Source organism: Egretta garzetta, unplaced genomic scaffold (genome assembly GCF_000687185.1).
Source record: "Egretta garzetta isolate BGI_Z169 unplaced genomic scaffold, ASM68718v1 scaffold240, whole genome shotgun sequence".
Taxonomy (NCBI): Eukaryota; Metazoa; Chordata; class Aves; order Pelecaniformes; family Ardeidae; genus Egretta; species Egretta garzetta.
The window spans coordinates 604,999-625,154 of record NW_009258480.1 but is presented as its reverse complement, the minus strand read 5'-3'; the positions used below and the strand labels follow the sequence as shown (position 1 = coordinate 625,154).

The following is a 20,156-nucleotide window of genomic DNA, read 5'->3' as shown; positions in this document are numbered from 1 at the left end:
CTCCTTCTCTGGAGATATTCAAGGCCCACCTGGACAAAGTCCTGTGTAGAATGCTCTAGGAGAGCCTGCTTTAGCAGGGGGGTTGGACTAGATGATCTCCCGAGGTCCCTTCCAACCCTTGCAATTCTGTGATTGTGTGATCACACGTTGTCTCTGCCGCTTCTTCTTCCTAGAAAGAGGACTCTTCCCCTGCTCATGCGTGGGGCCCCTCTCACGGGAGACAGTCCTTCATGAACTTCTCCAGTGTTAGTGCTTCCCACAGGCTACAGTTCTTCACAAACTGCTCCAGCATGGGTCCATAATTTCTACAGGGTGCAGTCCCTCAGGAGCAGACTGCTCGAGCATGGGTCCCCTGCAGGGTCACAAGTTCTGCCAGCAAACCTGCTTCGGCATGGGCTCCTCCCCCCATGGGTCTGCAAAGTCTTGCCAGGAACCTGGCAAGGATCTGTCACAGGCTTCCCATGGGGTCACAGCCCCCTTCCTTCAGACATCCACCTGCTCTGGCATGGGGTCCTCCATAGGCTACAAGTGGATATCTGCCTCACCGTGGACCTCCATGGACTTCAGGGGGACAGCCTGCCTCACCATGATCTTCACCATGGGCTGCAGGGGAATCTCTGCTCTGGCACCTGGAGCGCCTCCTCCTGCTCCTTCTTCACTGACCTTGGTGCCTGCTAGGGCTGTTTTCTCTCACATCCTCTCACTTCTCGTCTCTCTCCGGCCACTCAGCTGCAGCTGGTTTTTTTCCTTCTTAAATAGAGGCACTTCCACCATCACTGATTGGCTTGGCCTTGGCCAGCAACAGACATAGGGAAAACTTCTAGCAGCTTCTCACAGAAGCCATCCCTGTAGCCCCCCCACTGCCAAGACCTTGCCACAGAAACCCAATACACCCCTTCAAACCATTTTTTTCCACAAACTTGCTCTGTCCCATCATACAGGTCATCAGTAAAGACAATACTGCCCACATTATTAATCACAATTAATACTAGCCAAGTGTCTGAGCTCAGCAATCTAATCAATTTTCCACCCACATTATCATCCACTTATTCAGCCCATATTTCATCAAACTGGACTCTCTCAGGATACTGGCAAAGAGTGTGTCAAAGGCTTTTCTGAAGTCAGGCTATTCAATATCCGCTACTCTCCCCTTGTCCACACAGCCTTTCTTCTCCTCATAGACAGTGACATGTTGGCTGGGCATGATTCCCTATGGTAAATCCATGCAGACTGTTCCCAAACAGCTACCTGTCCTTTGTTTTTAAAAGTTTCCGGGCAGATTTGCTCCATAATCTTTCCAGGGAGTGAGTTTAAAATGACCAGCCCTGTACTTCCCCAGGCCCTCTTCTTGATGTTCTTCAAGGTGCATATGACATTTATCTTTTCCATTCACTAGGAACCATGCTGACTGCCATGACCTTTCAGAGATGAAAAAAAGCAGCTTTGCAGTGTCATCGCCAGCTTCCTCAACACTCTTGGGTACATCTCTTCTGTTCCAATGGAGATATGTACAACCAGATGGCTTAATTGCTTCCTGACTCTTTCTTTCTCCTCTGTGGATAATGCTGTACTCCCAGAAACCCTACTAGTAGGTTGAGGGAGGACTGGGGGCAAAACATAACAGTAAAAAACAAGGCAAAGAGTTATTCAATACCACAACCTTTTCCATTTTCTTTTCATTGGGTCCTCAGCCCCAGTGGTTATTAACCATTCCAGTAGAGTATTTGCCCTAGTCACCTAGGGGATCACCTGCATCAAAAAATTGTTATGAACACACTTAAAAGATCCCTTGGACTCCTTGTGCTAAGCCACATCATCCCTGCAGCAGCTACTGGAGTGGTTAAAATTCCCTGTGAGTACCAGGGCTATGCTTTTCCAGGTATCATTTGTTTTCTCAGCCAGCTGGTCTGTGTCAGGCACCTACAACAATATCTGTAGGTGATTTCCTCAACTAATCTAACCATTCTCTGCTCATGAAAATGTAAATCCTTCACAAAATGGCATCTCTTATTCAAAGTAGTTTAGAACTTCTTAGGTGTACACCTTAAATCCATTCTTTACCTTCCTCTGCCTTTTCCTTCCTATTTGTGATATATCACACCACTAATAACTCTTCCCTGAAGTCTGTTGCTCTGCATGTTCCCTGCCCAGTCACATATTATAAGTAAAAATAAGATACTTGATTCATAAACCACTCTATTAAGAGTTTTCTCCTCAATAGTGTAATTATTCATTTTGGCTACATTAAATGCATGTCAATTTTCTGTTGCAGATACCATGCTTACACTGATACTTACAATCCACTATGCAAGAAACTAACAAAAATTTGTTAAGAATCTTTACAACTGCTCTTTTTGCCAACTAATAACAGTTATATATTCTATACACATATAGAATATAATATGTATTTTATATATATATACATAATACTTTCAAATTTTAAGACACAGAATCATAGAATTACTTAGGTTGGAAAGGACACTTAAGAGCATCAAGTCCAACCATTAACCTAACCTTGACAAGTACACCACTAAACCCTGTACCTAAGCACCATGTCTCCACATTTTTTAAATACCTCCAGGAATGGGGACTCAACCACTTCCCTGGGCAGCCTCTTGCAATGCTTGACAACCATTTTGGTGAAGAAATTTCCTAATATCCAATCTATACCTCCCCTGGTGTAACTTGAGACTATTTCCTCTTGTCCTATTGCCGCTTACCTGGGAGAAGAGACTGAAACCCACCTCACTACAGACTCCTTGTAGAGAGTAATAAGGTCTCCCTTCAGCCTCCTTTTCTCCATACTAAACAACCCCACTTTCCTCGGATGCTTTTCATCAGACTCGTGCTCCAGAGCCTTCACCAGCTTCGTTGCCCTCTGGATGTGCTCCAGCACCTCAGTGTCTTTCTTGTAGTGAGGGCCCCAAAACTGAACACAGTATTCAAGGTGCAGCCTGACATTAAATATTCTTATGATACTCCTAAAATAATTTAAGCAGTGCAGTGTGATATTTAGCAGATAGACCCAGTAAAAGCAAAATAATTTACTGTGTAAACTGGTCCTCTGCTTAAGGGATTTTGAGCTGTCCAAATTTAATAAAGCTTGAATTTTTTTAATGGGAATTAAAATACTTCCTTTTGTTTATGTTTCACTGTTCTGAGGTAGATGTTGAAATGCATAATCCAGATATTCTGAGAAAAGCAGGAGATATAACTGTATCAGGTAGACAGGGAAAATTAGGATTAAGTCTGTTCCTTTTTTCATACTACCCTTCACTTAAATATATACACACACAAACACATAACCTAATGCCTACAGTTTCCCATTACTTAGATTTCCAGTCCCTTTTAGAAATGTGGTGAAAACCTGTATCATTTCTTTGGCATCGTGACTGCTGGAAGCTCGGAAAGAAATAAGAGATCTTAGTGGCACACACGGGCTAGCAGTAATATTAGAAACAGTATTCTGCCTTGATTCCAAAGTACAGAAGTTTACTTCTTTGTTTAAACCTAGATCAAGAATAAGAAAAGACAGTGTCCCTAATGATTATCCTTCATACTTGGATTAGTGGAGGGGAGAAACCCTTTAATTCCATGAGACAAGACTATATTCAACAGCACAGCAGGAAAAGATTGGGCCCTTTGGGAAACCAATACACTTGCTTGTTCTTTAGAAGTTCTGTGCCCCTGAACTGCTTTCTTCGCACTTCCATCTGCATTTATCATTCTTCAATTTAATTGAGAGGGAAGAATAAATGTTTTTAAGTGATGTGGAATACTACATATAAGTGGGCTTCCCATCAACATGTTTGAGACCTACTTCTAGGACTAGCTCATACTGTGGAGACAACTTCCTTTACGTTTGCAGAAACCAATGACTTTAGAAAAGTAAAAGAAAACTTTGTGGGTTTTCAAAACAACAAATGCATCAGTCTTTCCCTTGTATACTTTTTTCAAGAAACTCATGTTTCTTGAGCCACACAGAGGCAGTTATGAAAGCTTCTATTGATTACGAATTTTTAAAAGCCTGTATTTTTTTTTTTTTTTTTTTACTGTGTTACGACCCCAGATAGATTGGTCTGAGACAGGGAGACAGCTTTACCATGGCCTATCATGAAAAGGTCTAGCCAAAGTATTTTTTCATTTGCAATATTGTTCTTCTAGACTCTAGGAAAAATAAAAATAAATTATGTTCTGGAAAAAACACATATATATGCTGTTAAATTTTGTCACTGCATCATTATTTTTGAAACATAAACTTCTGTTTGATTTTTTTTTCTTTGGAATAATATATTTAACATTATCATGTATCAGCTAAATGAAATAATACTAGAAGCTTTATCATACAGTAGTACCCTTATAACTTTATGGACAATAAAAGTTATCATACTCTTAGGCAAAACCAAAACATTTTCAGGCAGAAAACTATGAGAAATTCAAACAGATTAAAATTTACACTAATGTATTGAACTGTTTTAATATAAAAGAAAAATAATTTTATTTACCTTTATACTCTAGGTGGAATCCAGTAAAACTAACAGATCCATCACTCCGAAAAGCCAGATGCATGGCATTTGAACTGCTTTCTATCCTCTCTGGCAGCTTGCTATCTTGAAAGCTCCCGATCAGTGGGCTATTACCATCTGGCCCATCATAGATATAAAGGAAATCATAATTTGGTTCTATACTGAAACTGTAGAACAAAAAAGAGAAATATTACATAGAATATGTTTTGCCTAACATCTTCGCTCTTATTAGCTTAAATAAAAGGTTACTATCACTCTTTTCATAAATGGAAATATCCCTCCACTCTCAGAATAATGGTTTGTAGAAGTGCTTTATTAGAAAACCAGAGAAATACTACATTTATTAGTTCTCTGCCTAGAAATAATATTTTGCTGCTAGCCAGAAAAAAAAGTAAACTTTTTACATAGAAAAAAATTAATAACAACATTTCTAAAGCTTTAGAGAAATTAACAACATAGATCTACTGGAATGCTTGCCAGAAATGCTTTATGATATAATGCAGTCACTTGCAGAGTGCACACAGCTTCCAATTAGACTGAACACTTTCACACAGCCAGGACATCTTCCAGTAAACCTAAAAGCAAGAAGCATTTTCCCTCTAATAAGCTTAAATGAAAAGGTAGTATTGAAAACTCATATTTTCTTTTGAACTTAATTGTAGTTCATTTTTAAAAGTTAATTAATTTAGTTAATCATGTATCTATAGTTAATTAACAAAATTAATCAGTTAATTTTGAACTTAAACTTAATTAAGGGCAGAGAGTTACTTATAAGATTGTCCCTATACAAAAAAACTGTAAAAAAAAGATTCGCAGTAAAAGAATGAAAATCCAACAACTAGAATTATTTTGTCTCCGTTTGACGCTAGCTCCTGATTAAAATATGTATAGGCATTGAAGACCTGATACAGCTCCTTCAGGGAAAATATTTTTTAACTTTTGGATTATTTAAAAAATATTTCCTTACAAAAGAAATACAGAAGTCAAATGTCAACAGCTTTGGTTTTTAAAATTCCATAGTTAGAGTTTAAAAAGTTTAGCTGGAGTAAGTCCCACTGAAAAGCATATTTAACAGTACTCAGTGGAGTATCCAGAGTCTGGTTTATACAGGAAGGGTTTCTTTCTGACTCTGGAACAGTCTGTGTGTCGCAAGTGAGGCAAGTTTCAGAAAGTATGCATTCTACTTTGACCAAGACTAAGCTTGTCAACTTCTGTCAAGAATCATAGCAACTGTCCAGATTTAAAAAAAAAAAACTTGGCAATATTTGGAATCTGTAAACTGTTCACATACTACATCATACTGCATCACACTGTAAAATATTGTTTTTATTCTAAGATGTAGGATCTCATAACTAAATGTGCAATATAAAGAGCAGAATATTCTTAAATATTTTGAGCTCATGAAATTTCACTCAACAAAAAAAAAGTGCTACTAGTGCAGTAGGAAGTTGCTTGGCAACTTACAGCATTCTGAAATCACCAACAAAATAGTTAAATTGTTAATTATGTAAATATAATTGAGAGATTACTTTGCTTGGAAGGAATTCTTCAAAACACATATTATATCACTGAGCACTGAGAATAGACAACTATATACTTTGCTTGGAAGGAATTCTTCAAAACACATATATCACTGAGCACTGAGAATAGACAACTATACGACCCACATCACTAAACAAGCCATCACGTTATTACTAATCGTAACAATAAAGCCACTATTATAGAACAACCAGAATAAGAAGGACTTAAATTTGATGGGACATTACAAGTAAAATTTTTAACCTTCCTGTGACATCATCATATGCATATTTTCACACATAATATGTATATTAATTTACTTTATGCATTACATACAATGCAGACAGCAAAAGTTCCTCTGTGGATTTTATTAAGCTCTATTTAATTTTTTATCACAATTTTTGCATTGTGATAGAGGAAAATACTAAAACAATTCCATTTAATAACCAGAACAACAGGAAGTATCCTGTTGAAGTATCCTGACATGATATGGACTAATAAAACTAAATTTAAAGACTAATTTTGAAATGTTGCTTAACTAGAAGGTGAGGTCTCCTACAAAATATGATGAATCAATAGGCTTCATCATTAAAGACCATTGTCGTGGGTTGGCAACAATTCAGTGAGTTACTCCATGCTGCCTTCTCAGGGAGAGAATCTTTGTAAATTGAGCACCATCCACTTCCAGAGTAGTCAGTGTAAACTGAGAGTGCTTTCAACTGAACAGGAGCAATGACCTCCCAAGCTCCACCTATGTGTATTGAATACTTCAATGTATTTGCTGTAACTGCTAACCAAGATAACAATTACTAATCACTTTGGTAGTTATATTAAGTGTACATTTGTTACCCTACAAAGCTCTGAATGCCTGCCAATAATAAAGTTACAAACATGACTTTAAAAATTATGAGAAAGTCGCAGTTTACCTGATAAATGCTAATGATATAACATAATCATTATTAACAGTGATAGTCCAGTCACAATCTCTGCTGTGGGGATAAGGATGAGGGAAGTTTGGTGAAAGTATAAAACCTGATGAGCCAGTCAAGTTTCCTCCACAGGGAGCTGTGAATAAAAATAAATTGGAACTGAGGAAAGAAGGTAAGAAAAAAAGAAGCAAGTACCAGCAATCTGTTCACTGACATTTAATGTCCTCCAAAAGTTAAACAAGAAACAAGTGAAATATTTACAAAGCCTTAACAGAAATAAAAAATGTATCCACATTTCTCCTTAGACAAATACTAATACTACTAAGTGGAGCACTTGTTTTTGAACACTGTGTCCTTTTATTTGCTTGCATAGCATTATGTCAGGGCTTTTCTGAAAATACTGTGAACTTGAAAAAGGCTCTGGCTGTAGACATAAAAAAACTTGACTGGATAAGCTTTCCACTTTTTACTTTTTGTTAAAAGAAAAGTATGAAATATGATCTACTTACACTGATAATGCAACTACCTACATTTTCACCAGGAAGAACTGATTAGAAATTCTGATTGGCTGATATAATATAAATTAAATTCAACAAAAAACATTCTAGTAATTGTACAGTTTTCAAACTCAGAGATAAATAAAATATCTTCTAAGCACAAGTAGAATAGAACAAACATATTTCTCTGTGTGATTTTGAGGATCCTAAATGTTGTGCGTTTGTGGTCCAGAAATGTAAATAGTTAATAAAAAGAAAAAAGTTTCACTGCCCTGAAGAAATTTTGTACTTTAGCATTTTTAACTGAGACTTCAAATAAGAACAAGATAATCATGTTTTCTTAAGACCTTTTTTGAAAGAACTTCTAAAATTTTATTCAAAAGATTCTAGATAAGATACATAAAGCCTTGTAATTCGCAAAATCAAATCCTACAAAGTAATCGTCTGCAGCGCCAGGAAAAGGAATTGATAGCTCAGGTCTTCTGAAACATATTCTATTAGCTCAAATGTTACTTAAATCACTTACAGAATCATAGAATCATCTAGGCTGGAAAAGATCCTTAAGACCATTGAGTCCGACCATTAACCTAACACTGACAAGTCCACCACTAGACCACATCCCTAAGCACCCCATCTAAACATCTTTTAAATACCTCCAGGGATGGAGACTCTACCACTTCCCTGGGGAGCCTCTTCCAATGCTTGACAACCATTTTGGTGAAGACATTTTTTCTAGTATCCAATCTAAACTTCCCCTGGTGCAACTTGAAGCCATTTCTTTTTGTCCTATTGCTTGTGATTTGGGAGAAGAGACTGACACTCACCTCACTACAACCTCCTTTCAGGTAGTTGTAGAGAGTGACAAGGTCTCCCTTCAGCCTCCTTTTCTCCATAATAAACAAACCCACTTTCCTCAGACACTCTTCAATAAGACTTGTGCTCCAGACTCTTCACCAGCTTCGTTGCTCTTCTCTGGACACATGCCAGTACCCAAATATCTTTCCTGTAGTGAGGGGGCCCAAAACTGAACACAGGATTCAAGGTGTGACCTCACCAGTGCAGAGTACAGGGACACGATCACTTCCCTACTCCTGCTGGCCACACTTTTCCTGCTACAAGCCAGGATGCCATTGGCCTTCTTGGCCACCTGGCCACACTGCTGACTCATATTCAGCCGGCTTCTAACCAGAAACTCCAGGTCCTTTTCCACTGAGCAGCATTCCAGCCACTCTTCCCTAATCCTGTAGCATTGCATGGGGCTGTTGTGACCCAAGTGCAGGACCCAGCATTTGGCCTTGTTAAACTTTATACAGTTGGCCTTGGCCCATCAATCCAGCTTGTCCAGGTCTCTCCTGCAGAGCCTTCCTACCTTCAAGCAGATCGACACTCCTGACCAACCTGGCATCACCTGCAAACGTACTAAAGGTACACTCAATCCCCTCATCCAGGTCATTGATAAAGATATTAAACAGAACTGGGCCCAAAACTGAGCCCTGGGGAACAGCACTTGTTACAGGCCATCAACTGGATTTAACTCCATTCACCACAACTGTTTGGATCTGGCCATGCAGACAGTTTTTTACTCAGCAAAGAGTACACCTCTCCAAGCCATGAGCAGACAGTTTCTCTAGGACAATGCTGTGGGAAAGACTTTACCAAAGTCTGGGCAGAAAACATCCACAGCCTTTCATGCCTTTTAAGAATTCAAGTAGTGCAAGTAGAAATCTTAAGCAGATTAATGCACCCACAGTTACAACACATATGAGTACAGTCTTTCTACTTTTGACATATTTTTCTTATATTAAAAGGGAGCAATGGATAGCTAAATTTCCTCAAAACCAAAAATAAAATCAGAATCTTCACTTATATTTTGGTATTGTGAGTGGTAATTAAATCCAAAAATCACCATTTTCTGTAAAAACAGTTAAAAGCTGAACCAACACCTTAGTCTAGGAACACATAAATATTATAAATCAATAGTAGTAGCAAATGCATATAATAATTTTTCCAGAGCTAGCACAATTTTTTTTACTTCTCCTAACTATTGCCAAACATAAATTATATCATGGTAACATTTTCATAGAGCTGTTCAATTGCTAGAGAAATTCCATTAGCTACAAGGGAACAGTCTGGAGAAGTTTTATTTACGATAAAACATTTACTGTGTTTTACAGTAAGGATAATAATGGCAATTTCTCTGTCTTCACAAGATTAAAATTGGTATTGTTTCTAATCAGAAGCATCTTTTATTTAATGTTCTTTTTTTACAATTCTGAATCAAAATAATATGTGATTATTACAAAACAATATGCTTCCTTTAAGTGTAAAAGAGGTCACTGTATCCTATCTTGCTGAACTAAAATTTCATGCAAATGAGTCTTGAACTGTGAGGTTATATGGAATGTCAAGGTTGCTTATCACCTGGAACTAGTGTTCCTCAGTATATCTCTGTATGTTCATGCTCATGAAGTACTTTAATGGTTTAGGCTGCACTATCTGAGTATCTCAAGAATGAAAATGTAAAAGAGTACCAAACAAGACATTAAGGTTATTCACTGTAACCAAGCTTCACTGAAATGACCCCTGAACTGTATCAGTCTGGCGATATTTTCTGAGGCACCCTGAACCTACATGTGATGATACAAAGATGTTAACTCAAACTGTTATGTCCGTGTTCCAGACTACCTTCTGCCAATGTCTGCATTCATGATACTTTCCTCATGTGGTCTTGCCTAACTCTGTTAAGTTCATTGATAGAATGTTTGCATGTTAGTAGCTTCTTTCTTAACTAACTCTTTCATTTACACACATTAGCAGTGATGTGATTTAGCCCCAGCTGGCAACTAAGCACCATACAGCCAGTTGCTCACCCTCCCCCCACAGTGGGATGGGGGAGAGAATCAGAAGAGTAAAAAAACCCCACAAAACTCATGGGTTGAAATAAGAAATTTATAATAATAACATAATAATAATAATAATAATAATAATAATAATGGTGAAGAAAAGGAAAACAACAAGAGAGAGATAGAAACAAAACCCCAGAAAAAAAATTACGCAACCATTCTCCACCCACTGACTGATGTCACCCACCTCTCTTGAGCAGTGATCACTCCCCCCAGCCAACTCCCCCTAGTGGTGTAAGCACTGCTTAGCAACAACTAAAACTTCAGTGTGTTATCAGCATTCTTCTGGTACTAAATCCAAACCACAGCACTATGCCAGCTACTAGGAAGAAAATTAACTCTATCCCAGCCAAAAGCAGGACAAGCAGTTACTTCTTCTGTTTACAGTGAGACTGGTTCTTTCATTTAGTGCTTCCCAAGGTCTAGTTGATAATCAGCAAGACTCTCCAGGTAACAAATGGAAAGAACATGAAGTTGGACAGTCAAAATGTATTTTATTTCAAAATTTAGAAAAGTATTATTTGATCTTTTCTGCATACCTATACATACTGGTGGGTTGGGCTGCCAGAAGTACCGGTTTTCTACCTGAATGCAGGTTATTCTCTCATCTCCTTGCAGTTCATAGCCAGGGTCACACTGAAAAATGACTGTGTCTCCAGGTTCTCTTCCATCCCCATTTCTGGTTCCATTCATGGGCACACCAGGATCACGGCAGGCAGTAGCTACAGAACCTAGCAGAGAAGGGAAAAAAAAAAATCTAAAAGTCAGCTTTTCAGTCCATTTTTTTTCCCATTATGTTTTTCTAGTTAGGAAGCTCTGCAAATTCAAAATTTTCCTACTTACTTCTAAAATTTTGAGAAATCATCCAAGAATCTGCTGCTTTTATTTTATTGTTTTTTGCCACCTGCTTTAATTATTGAAAGTGTTTAATAGTACCCTGGACAGTCAGCACTTCTAACTTGGAGGATTTTTTTCATATGAATAATGGAAATAATGGATTAAGAACCTCAGGTTGTCCAGTAGTCTCTGCTTGTACACATCTTCAGTTCTCCACAATTCTATAGTTCTTAAACATATATATGGTATAACGTCTAGTAGCAAATTTGGAAGTGAATTTCATTGAATACTCATATCTATACTCTTGCACATGACATATCTACCATGCTAGGCTGTTGTAATAATATTAAAGAAATCACCTACACAAAAAATACACATGGACTTAGTCTGAGAGAATATACAGCTACACATATTGCATAAATAGATTATTACTAAGACAGCACACAGTCACAACGACTACAAGAGAATAATGAGACATTTATAGATATTTTCTCCACAATTAACATTTTATGATCAACAGATTATTTAATATATTCTGCACTGAAATATGGAAGCTTATGTGAAAAGTAAGCACATCCGTGTTTATTTAAATAAATATTATTTCCTACTTACGTTATAGAACTGCAACATGTTATACGTATTACAAATAAATAACAAATGTCAGATTTGCCTGTGGAACTAGTCCCACTGAGCTCAGCAATCTGTGTAACAAACACAAAGAGGTAGTACTAGGATTTAATTCAGATGCCCTCTTTCTGGGGAGTTAATACCAGGAGACAGCAATGCATTAATCTGAAATGTGTGTGGTTTATATGTTTACTATGTTTTTGAAGAAGAAATCTTGATCTAAATAGGTAATTTCCCTAAAAAAACAAGAAGTATCTTGCTTTCCAAGACATACCTAATAAAAATAAAATTAGCTCTATAAAGTTGTGGGGCTTCTTATGGGGTTGTTTTTCCACACAAGAAGTCCTGAATAAAAGGGAAACACACCCCCCCCGCCCCCCAAAAAGAAACAACTACAACCAGAATTCAGGGAAATTTTTTATCCTTATTCCTCACAGATTAAATAAATATTTCTTTAAAATATTAACTACTGCATAATAAATGAAAGATAATATTTTTTAAAAAAATATAATTATGCAAGTTTTAAAATTTTCTGCTTTAGACACAATGATCAGGATTCCTGTTTATATCTTTAAATAAGCTGCTGGGTTTTAATTTAGAAAATATATTATTGAAATATGGAATTACTAAATTTCACTGCACTATATTAGCAGATCTTGCAAATGTTGCATGCATGAGAATAAGGTACTGGAGCTAGATCACACAGGAGTGAAATTTCATGAAATATGGAAAGGCTCATAACATTAATGCAGACCAGAAGTAAAAAAGAAATCCTTAAGGTGAAATCAGGCTGAAGCAAGTAGTAAAAACAGTCTTATATTAATCTGCATTCCTCCCTACAGAGAACACAGAACACTATCTTTTGATTAGTTTTGGCCAGTGTAAGCAGTCCATATTGGAGAGAAACAGTGTTCTGCCTGCTTAGACACTACCTGCCCCAAATCTTCCCATGAACAAGAGTAACATTCCTGTGCTTTACTTAAAACATGCTGAAATCAACCCTAGAAGTGGGGGCTGATACTTACCTGGAATTTGTAATCAGTCCTGAAGTGTTCAAGAGAGAAAGTTGTTACTATGAAATTTGTTATTAGCTGTACATTATATTGTTCTTATTAGATTGTATCATTCTGCAAAAGAATTGTATATGGCTGAAGAAGAAGGTAAAGCGATACCTAGATCTGTTTGCAATTCCTGATACAAACTGTCTCGGGTTTTTTAATCACTTAGCAATAATTATGCATATTAACTTTATAATATGAGATCTATATTCCAAACTGATAACCTTTTCTTTATTTGCCATGTATAATAGTCTTCTTGCATATTTGCATGTTTTTTCAAACTAATGCTTGCTCTTTTTTTTCTAGATTTTTTTTTTCCAGAGGGATTGTGTTATATCCAACCTTACAGATATTCAAAGCCCTAAGCAGCCTGATCTGTTTGACTCATTTGTAACCAGAAAATTGGGCTACAGGTCTCCAGAGGTCTTTCCAACCTAAACTATTCTATGACCTTTTTTTTAACTGTGCAAATTCCTATCAAATACACACAGACTTAATTTAAAAATAAATAAAATAACCAAACCTGCTTTAAGACTGACTTTTGCATTATATCACTAGAATGCAAAAGACAGGTTCTCTGCTCCCACAGTGGAAGTAGATAAAATGCTATTAAGTCTGGATTTTAGGCTTTTAAGTACTCAATTTCTAAAAGCCTAATTCTCATTTTTCAGAGTTTTTTTTGGCAATTTTCAAGGGTCTATAAAAAACATTGATTATAATTGAAGGATTTATGAAACAGTCTGACAGACAAGGTGAGCTACTGTTTTAGAACCAACCATGAATGTCATACAGAAATTCTCAATAGGCTGATAAAAAGTAAATGAATGTATTCTCAATGAATAAAATGTAAGGAAGGGAAAGAACCCAGCATGCCATTAAAAACACTAGGGTTCACTAAATGAGATATTTATTTTTACTTTTTTATAAAGAAATAGTGATTTTGTTTTGATTTGTCTAAAATATGTGGGAAAATTTTATTCCGTATTTTCTGTTAAAGTGCCACTTTAAGGAAGCATTTTAAGAATGAGAGAAAAAAACCTCTGTAATATTGTTACTATATGATAGGTGATTTATTTATTCATGTAGTTGTGTGACATTATCCTCAGTATCCACATCAGGTTAATAAAAATGTGGCAATTTCTTAGTGCAACTACACTGTAGAGCTATAAAGTTACTAACTTAGAATAGTTTGTATAATTTGTCCCACAACCTTTGTGAATGTGATTGGATAGAAATAGTTAAAAACCCTGGATGGATATGCATACTAGACAAGTCAAAGGTAGATAAGGTTTTGGCACATCTCTTGCTCTAAATTTTTCATTTATATGTATATAAATATCTCTAATATTTTGTTGCTGTTATTGAGAGCAAGCACTTCAATCAGTTTTGTATCTCTTACTTCCATTTCAAAATATACAGAGCATTTCAACAAATGTAGGTAACAGATTTAGATACAAAATTTCAGCTGTCAGTTTGATTGTCATTTTAAATGGTGGTAGAGGCTTATATATATATATAAAAATGATGATAGAGGTTTGTATTTTTATTTATGTGTGTATTTGTTTATTTTTCTTACATCTTCCCATATTTTGCTGTGGAAAAAAAATGAACATTACAGAATTACTAAGAAAGATACCGAATTACTAAAAAAGATCATTTTCTTTGCAATTTTTTTCCTTCTAAGTAATTTTAAAAAGAATACAATTGGAGAAGGTATCCAAACACAGTTCCACACTTACTGTGAGATTGAAGCATAAATAAGTTGTTCTTTTTCAGTATTTCTGAAAACCACATATGTTTCTTTGTAAGCATGTGTCTAAATGCAACTTGCTTGATTAGGAGTGAGATTCATTTAACTTAATTTTGGCCATGCAAAAATTAGGTGTCTTATTAATAGGTTTGTTTCCCAGATTCCCTCCATAGTCAATATCACAAAGGAGAAACATCTACTTCTGTCTTAGACACTTAACATTCTCATGTGATGGAATGGAAGGAAACATCATTCTGATACATCAATCTTTTTCCATTGAGAGAAAAATCCTGTATGAATAATTTTTATTAGACATGTAACCTCTATCTTAAGAACAAATTTGCTATAATAAATTTTGACTCACTTGATATCATATATTTGCCTCAAAAAGGAGATGGATTTTTTTTTTTTTTGATAAATCAAATTGTCAAAATAAGAATCTTCAAATACAGAAGTATTTCTTTGGAGGGCAAGGTGAAAAAATAATGATATAAGAAGGAAAATGGAGAAGGAAAATCTCAGTACTGTGTACAGTTACAGGACCAGTGCATTTCTTGAGACTTAACATATATTAACCTTATATTCAAATGGAATTTCTTAATCACAGCTATCTGCAATGTCTGCTCTGCTCCTTAGCTTTTGTTTCATGTGCCTGACTCTGGCCCATCATTACTACTGTTAAAAACTGTGTGTGTGTGTTTGATTTCAGAGAGGATCTCTATCATAATTGTCTTGATAGGGTGTGTTCTGTACTGCATTCTTAACTCCCTGTTTGCTACCTTTGGCCTATTTTTTTTTGTCTCCTTTTGAAGTATCTATACTGTTTTAATTATGAATTGTATATTCCAGTAGAAGAACACATTTTTTTTTCTATTATATATTCAGGCACCTCAATCACTGCCTTCATCATTCCCCATGAAAATTTGTGGTGTAAGCAAAAAGCTTCGGAATTATAAAGTCCCTCATACCTCAAATGCATTCTTGAGAGCTTTCTGCAAAATAAATGGAGCAGGCTATAACAATTCCCTTTAAGTTCATGTATAGGCTCTAAAGTTGTTTGTGAAATATTAAAATTGATACATAAAGTAAGAAAAGAATACATCAGGTTTTATTCTATTACAATCATTGTAAACTAAGAGTTAAGAAAAGACTTCTCTTATGATCACATTGTCTTGAATAACTAGGGAGGTATGATTTATAAATGTAACTGACTAAATTGCTATAAACTACATTTTACGTGAGAAAAAGACAAACTCCAAAAAGTGTCTATTACCTAGTACACGAAACATTACAAGTACAAGAATGACTCTGTGTGTAGCATAAAGCTGTGCCTGATCATATGAGAGCAATGAAGATAGAGAAATTCAGAAACCTATTTTATTCTTTCTCTGGGATAATTACACTGCAATCAATCAAAAGATCTGTGCTAGATTAAGAATTCAAAGAGATAGTTCTTGGCCAAGAACTGCAGCTTCAGAATGGGAATGAATGAGACTCAATGCTCAAAATGTTCAATAGGTGCAACATTAGTGGGCGGATTAGACACACAGGGCTTGTATGAATTTCTACATGGTCAGAGGGACAGAAAGTGTTTCTATATTAACAGTTCACACTTCAGAACTGAGCGTGCTTATGAAATAAAATTGCAGATTGTGTTTTGTTTTACACTGGGGCATGGTTTTGGAGCACATGAATTGATTCCTTTTGGATGAAACTAAACAGGAAGATACACGCCTAAACTACACTAGAACAACTCTGAACTAAGAATACCTCTGAATATGAACAGTGTTGCCAGCAGTGTTTTAGTACCAGCTGTTTCAATCTACAATTCAGCTCCTCTTAGTCTATGTTACTTGCTAATACAGAAATAGCCAAAGGACCCACAAATGAGACTTAATATCTCAGATATCCATACAACATATTCTTTAACAAGGACTTTTAATATGAGGCCACCAATTCTCCAGAAAATATACACCAATGCACAAGCACAAATAATACTTACTCTGGAGAATTACTTATCTTACCCTATTCTTGCTATGTGACTTGAAGGAAGTGGGGCAGAATCTTGATTATGGAGTTTCATAGCAGCCAAGCCATGTAAAAAATCCCTCCTCCCCCCCAACTTGATTGGATTTGTCTGAAGAGCACTCATATAAACAGATTCATATGTTTTGTGCAGTTGAGAGGAGGGAGCATCTTAAATCATCACTTGACTAGCTATACATGACTGTACAAATGTTCCTACAGAGCTGCAAAAGCCATTAAACTAACAATCAGTCATACCCAGAGATTTTAAACACAGATCTGTCTACAAATGCCCTTGATGTGGGCTATAAAAATACTTTGAAACATCTTTTTAATAATAATGCACCAAAATACGTTTAATCAATAAATCAGATAATTAAACTATTGCAAATTGATCATTCCTGCATTAAAAATAATAGCTTACTGCCAGGGTCCAAAGGTTTCTGATAGCTCATAAGCCCACACAACTTGATATGTGACTGTAATGTCCTAAGATGACAGCTCCATTTTCATGTGGGAAAGATACTTTGAAACATAATGTTTAAAGTGTGACAAGGCAGTAATAAACTCCACTGATGCTGGGATCAATATAATAAATGTCTTGGGATTTCTTGGTCTTAACAGTGATTTCTAAATTTAGTTCTCTAATGCATGCCAAGTCTAATACCAAGAAAGAGTCTGAATCCCAACTCTGAGACAAAATTACTTCATTTTGATTAATTTGTGCATGTCTTCTGACAAGAAAAAAAAGGGGAATTTTATTTTTTTAGTTGAGAATTAAGGAAAAGAAAACAAACTTTTGTTCTTTCTTCCCTGTTTCCTTTTTTTTTCCCCCAGAGCACAAAATCAGAGTAGAAGCTCTAAGCCTTCCAAATTTCAAGTTCTTCATAACACACAGCATGTCAAAAAAAATTATTTTTACCTTATTTAAACCAACATGTTCTTCTAAACTCCTATCACTTTAAATAAAAGCTTTCTACATTTGTTGGCGTTTCAAACTTGCATCAACCTGAACCAATCCTGACAGACTTCACCTTCAAAATTCAAGCTTTCCCAGACTCCATGTAATACCTTTACTTGTATGGACACTGCAGTCTCCCTGCATCTCTAAAACTGTTTGAGAATCAGGTCAACCTGGTATTTGCTATCTCAAATCCAACCCTCTATACAACTTTTCCTGAAAAAAAGAAGAATAAAACAGCCATGGTGGTTTTATCCAGTCTTCTACCAACAGAAGCACTGCTAAGATAATTTTTTTGTCTATTTTTAACTTTTGTTTCTGCTGTAGATCTAACAGAGATTTAGGAGCATAGCCATTATAATTCTTAAGTAAATTCTAACCTTAGACACAGTTTGTTGATTTTGCATGACTTCATAGATTCTATGTAAGTTTGTCAGTTATTGTTTGAAGATTAAAACAGGAAAATATTAAGAATAAAGCACAGAATCAGAATTTCATTGGGAAAATGCACCCCTTCAACAAAAAGAGTTTAACATTTTGCACAGTCAGGGTTTTCTAGGTGGTCTAGGAAAGTTCTCTTTAGTTAGCTCTCAGCTACATCATCTTAAGAACTTAACTTTCGGTTTCATTCCGCTCAGATTCTGAAACAGTACACAAGTTAGGAGGTGGAAGATAGGTCAGCTTTATTTTGCATGGGAAAAAAACAAACAAAGAAGTAAAAAGCCCAAAACAAAAAATCACAAACAAAAAACCCTAAAACACAGAAATTGGTAAACTGGGGTAGACCACAATTCAAAACTCTCCATTCTAATTTGAAGCAGAAGATAAATATATATTGATGTGGCTTCTCACATAGAACTTCCTGACTAGTTCAAGAGTCAATAGCTCAAAGAATAGGACTAGTTTCACTTTCTGTTTGAAATCTTCCTTAAGTATTCTAAATACAATAAAAGCTTGGAAAGAAAATAGCTAAATCATCAGTTTAAGTTTCAGCTGCAGATCTTCCAAAAAGACCAGACAAGAGATGAAATTCTTGAGTGAATTTCTGGAAGAAGAGAAGGTCCATGTTGAATTTCTAGAGCTGGGACAACATATCGGCTTGCTTCTCTTGTGCTTATGGACTGTGAGAAATGATGGAGCAATAGATGCTGTGGATTGTCAATAGTAGATTGCAGGTCATACATGCCAAACCTTCTCAGAGCAGCAGCAGCAGCAGCAACCACCTTAGCAATCCAAGACTCTGGTATAGCTAACAGGTCATTTTGCTGTCCAAAGTCATAGGCGTGGTACTTATCTTGCAGAAAGCAGGACCCGTCTCCACCGCATCTCTATAACTCTCAGTGAACCTTTCTGAGTCTTATTTCCCTCTTACACTAAGCACTGACCAAATGCATTCTAGCACTAAGCCTAGTACCACACATCAGAACAGGAAACAGATTACTGAAAAAGGGTTATAGATTGGAACAGGGAGGATAACACCCATCCAGTAGCCCTTCATAGGGATTTCCCTGGCGGCCTCTGAACTCACAGGGACCACAACTTGGGCAGAGCACAAAAAGGGGTGTGTAACACAAAGTTTGAAGATCCTGACACCCCAACTGCCCTATGTACTTGTCTTTGCAAACATGTAATTGTCAAACATAGGTTGTGTGCATGCTATTGTCAAAAGAAGGTTTAAGTCAAGTAGATTGTTCTGTCCTAAAAAACAAGTTTACTAAGCAAGTTACTGATTTCTTGTGAATTTGTGCACCTGTGTAGTCCCTTGGTTGGAATTTCACTGGCTGTCCCCAGTTTCACAGAAACAGGCAAGCCACAACTCGCAAAGTTGCATGAAAAGATGCATGCTGGAAACTGCTGCAAGGTCCTTTACAAGGTAATAGGTTGAAGTTTTTTTTCCTTTTATTTTTTTTCTTTCCCTGTTTCCCAGTATATAACAAATAATATTCCCATTTTAGTAATGTTATCCTGATAATAAATGAGCAGAAAGGTCTTTGTGTGGTATTGTTCTCTTAAGGTTCTATTGCATTATATGTGGTCACACGCACAGGCTCATGCATCCACACCCACACATAAGTTGAGTGCAAAGTTTTTGGGATTTCACAACCTGCAAAAAAGCATTAGAGGTGAACCTGACTACTAATCTTTTGAAGACAGTTATAGAATGCAGAGCCATGCCTAGTAACCCCCATTACCTACTATGCTCCAAGTATACATTTGACAGGCAGGATATGGGAAGGATTTGGGGGAAAAGCATCTATCCTTTGAAAACAACTACTAAATCTGGCAGTATAATCCAGGTATATGACTGGCTTGCAGTCCATCCAGGAGCCAAGCTCCCCACAGCATAAGGCAGAAGAGTCTGTGCAGGAGCCAAGCGTAGGTCCAAAGGATCCATCCACAGGGCTGGAGAGCAGCACTCCTACAGCATTGCTCAGGAGCCTTTTGCTGAGCTGAAATGGGGCTCCTGGGCAGGGAGTAAGGGTGTTCCCAGTTGAGGATGCTCAAGGCCTGTAAGGCCTGTTTAG

General features: G+C 36.5%; 1 protein-coding gene across 3 annotated transcripts in view; it reads right to left on the bottom strand.

Moving 5' to 3' along the window:
• The window catches only part of CSMD3 (CUB and Sushi multiple domains 3), a 699,407-nt gene that overhangs the window by 204,138 nt on the left and 475,113 nt on the right, over window positions 1-20,156 (bottom strand). For all 3 annotated transcript variants that reach the window (XM_009643918.2, XM_009643926.2, XM_035899525.1), the window contains 3 exons: window positions 10,913-11,104; window positions 6,971-7,109; window positions 4,506-4,693 (listed from right to left, as the gene is read on the bottom strand). In XM_009643918.2, the coding sequence (XP_009642213.1) occupies window positions 4,506-4,693; window positions 6,971-7,109; window positions 10,913-11,104 (519 nt within the window). The remainder of the gene's footprint in view (window positions 1-4,505; window positions 4,694-6,970; window positions 7,110-10,912; window positions 11,105-20,156) is intronic.